Source organism: Arachis duranensis, chromosome 6, assembly GCF_000817695.3.
Source record: "Arachis duranensis cultivar V14167 chromosome 6, aradu.V14167.gnm2.J7QH, whole genome shotgun sequence".
In the NCBI taxonomy this organism is placed as follows: Eukaryota; Viridiplantae; Streptophyta; class Magnoliopsida; order Fabales; family Fabaceae; genus Arachis; species Arachis duranensis.
In genome coordinates, this window is record NC_029777.3 from 85757771 (window position 1) to 85759311 (window position 1541).

The window sequence follows — 1541 nt, forward strand, 5'->3', positions numbered from 1 at the left end:
TTATTATTTTATATTTTTATTTAATATTTAATCAACAATTATTTAATAAGATAGTAGATAAACAAAGCTAATATAAGAAAACACTTTAAGAAAAGTATACAAAGAAATTAATTCTCAATTTTTTTTTCTTTTATAAGCATTAGTGGCAGGACACTATACTATTATTAGCATATACGTACACGTAGACACTCGAGATATTTCCTCATAAATCAAGTGGTCCACAGTTATCCGATTATCCACTAAATTAATAACAGTACCTCAACTTTCTCTGCCTATAAATACGATCCATTCCTTCACCAAATAACAGATCAAAACACAGTGTGTGTCACAAAGAAAGAAACAAAAACTTGATCAGAGAAGAGAAAAGAGAAAAACAAACAAGATGTCAGGAATCATGCACAAGATCGAGGAGACCCTCCACATGGGAGGGAACAAGAAAGATCAGGAGCACAAGGGAGAGAGCCATGGCAGCGATCAGTACAAGCAGGGAGAGCACCACCAACAGCAGCAGCACTACGGTGGTGGTGGTGTTGGTGTTGGTGGAGAGCACCATGGTAGTGGAGGAGTGTACGGAGGAGAACATGGCCACGTGCAAGAGCACCACCCAGGTGAGCAGCAGCACAAGGAGGGTCTTGTAGACAAGATCAAGGATAAGATCCACGGCGGCGACGGTGCCGAGGGTGAGAAGAAGAAGAAGAAGGATAAGAAGAAGGGCGAACATGGCCACGACCATGGCCATGACAGCAGCAGCAGCAGCGACAGTGATTAGATCTTCTCCGCCATTACTGCTTGCTGCACCTTTCTTCTATGTCAAGGTAATTAAGCTCTCTTATTTTATTTCATTATTATTTTTTTAAAAAAATACTGGATAAATAAATTATTTTTATAATTAAATTTAATTAAGATTTTTTTCTTATGCGTGTCTTTCTTTTTTTATCTGAATTTTATTTTTTTAATAAATTATTAGATTAATTTTGTTGAATTTAGTTCTTGAAGATTAATTTTTCTGATCAATAATTAATTAACTTTTTCTTTGATTTGTATTTTTATTTTATTTTATTTATTACTTTATTATTTAATTGCTGGTGAAAAAAGATTAGTTTTTTTAAATTTAATTTTATAATTACAACTTTAAAAATAAAAGCAGAAGTACAGGCCACGACACAAGTTTCATGCCTTTAAAAAGAGCCGCTTTTGATAAAATATAAAAATGTTTACTGACTTCTTTCACCAAAATTCCTGTAGCTCTGAAGTTACAAGGGGATAACCGCCGGATAACTCGTTCAAGTTATTATTACAAAACTTTCTTTCCATTTAATCTTTATAATCTTTATACAATATATTCAAAGTTTTAAACAGTCACACAATATGAATGGACTTTGTTGTCTTATGTTCTAACACGTAACAGTTTTGATTTTAACACGGGATTGGATCGTATAACAATTTAATTTTTGACGCATTTTCCCTTTCTTTGTGGCTGTTTCAGGTGCATGGGGTCATAGTTGTGACTTGTGAGGGGCTCGGTTTTACACTTTCATTCT

General features: G+C 33.9%; 1 protein-coding gene across 1 annotated transcript; it reads left to right on the forward strand.

Annotated features, from left to right (window-relative positions):
• Nucleotides 1-291: 291 nt before the first annotated feature.
• On the forward strand, nucleotides 292-1541 carry LOC107494409 (protein SRC1). Its single transcript, XM_016115447.3, has 2 exons — nucleotides 292-815; nucleotides 1487-1541. The coding sequence occupies exon 1, from the start codon at nucleotides 383-385 to the stop codon at nucleotides 767-769; it is 387 nt and encodes a 128-aa protein (XP_015970933.1). The 5' UTR covers nucleotides 292-382; the 3' UTR covers nucleotides 770-815; nucleotides 1487-1541.

Coding starts and splice junctions, on each gene's coding strand:
- LOC107494409 (XM_016115447.3), top strand. CDS start 383: ATGTCAGGAATCATGCACAAGATCGAGGAGACCCTCCACATGGGAGGG.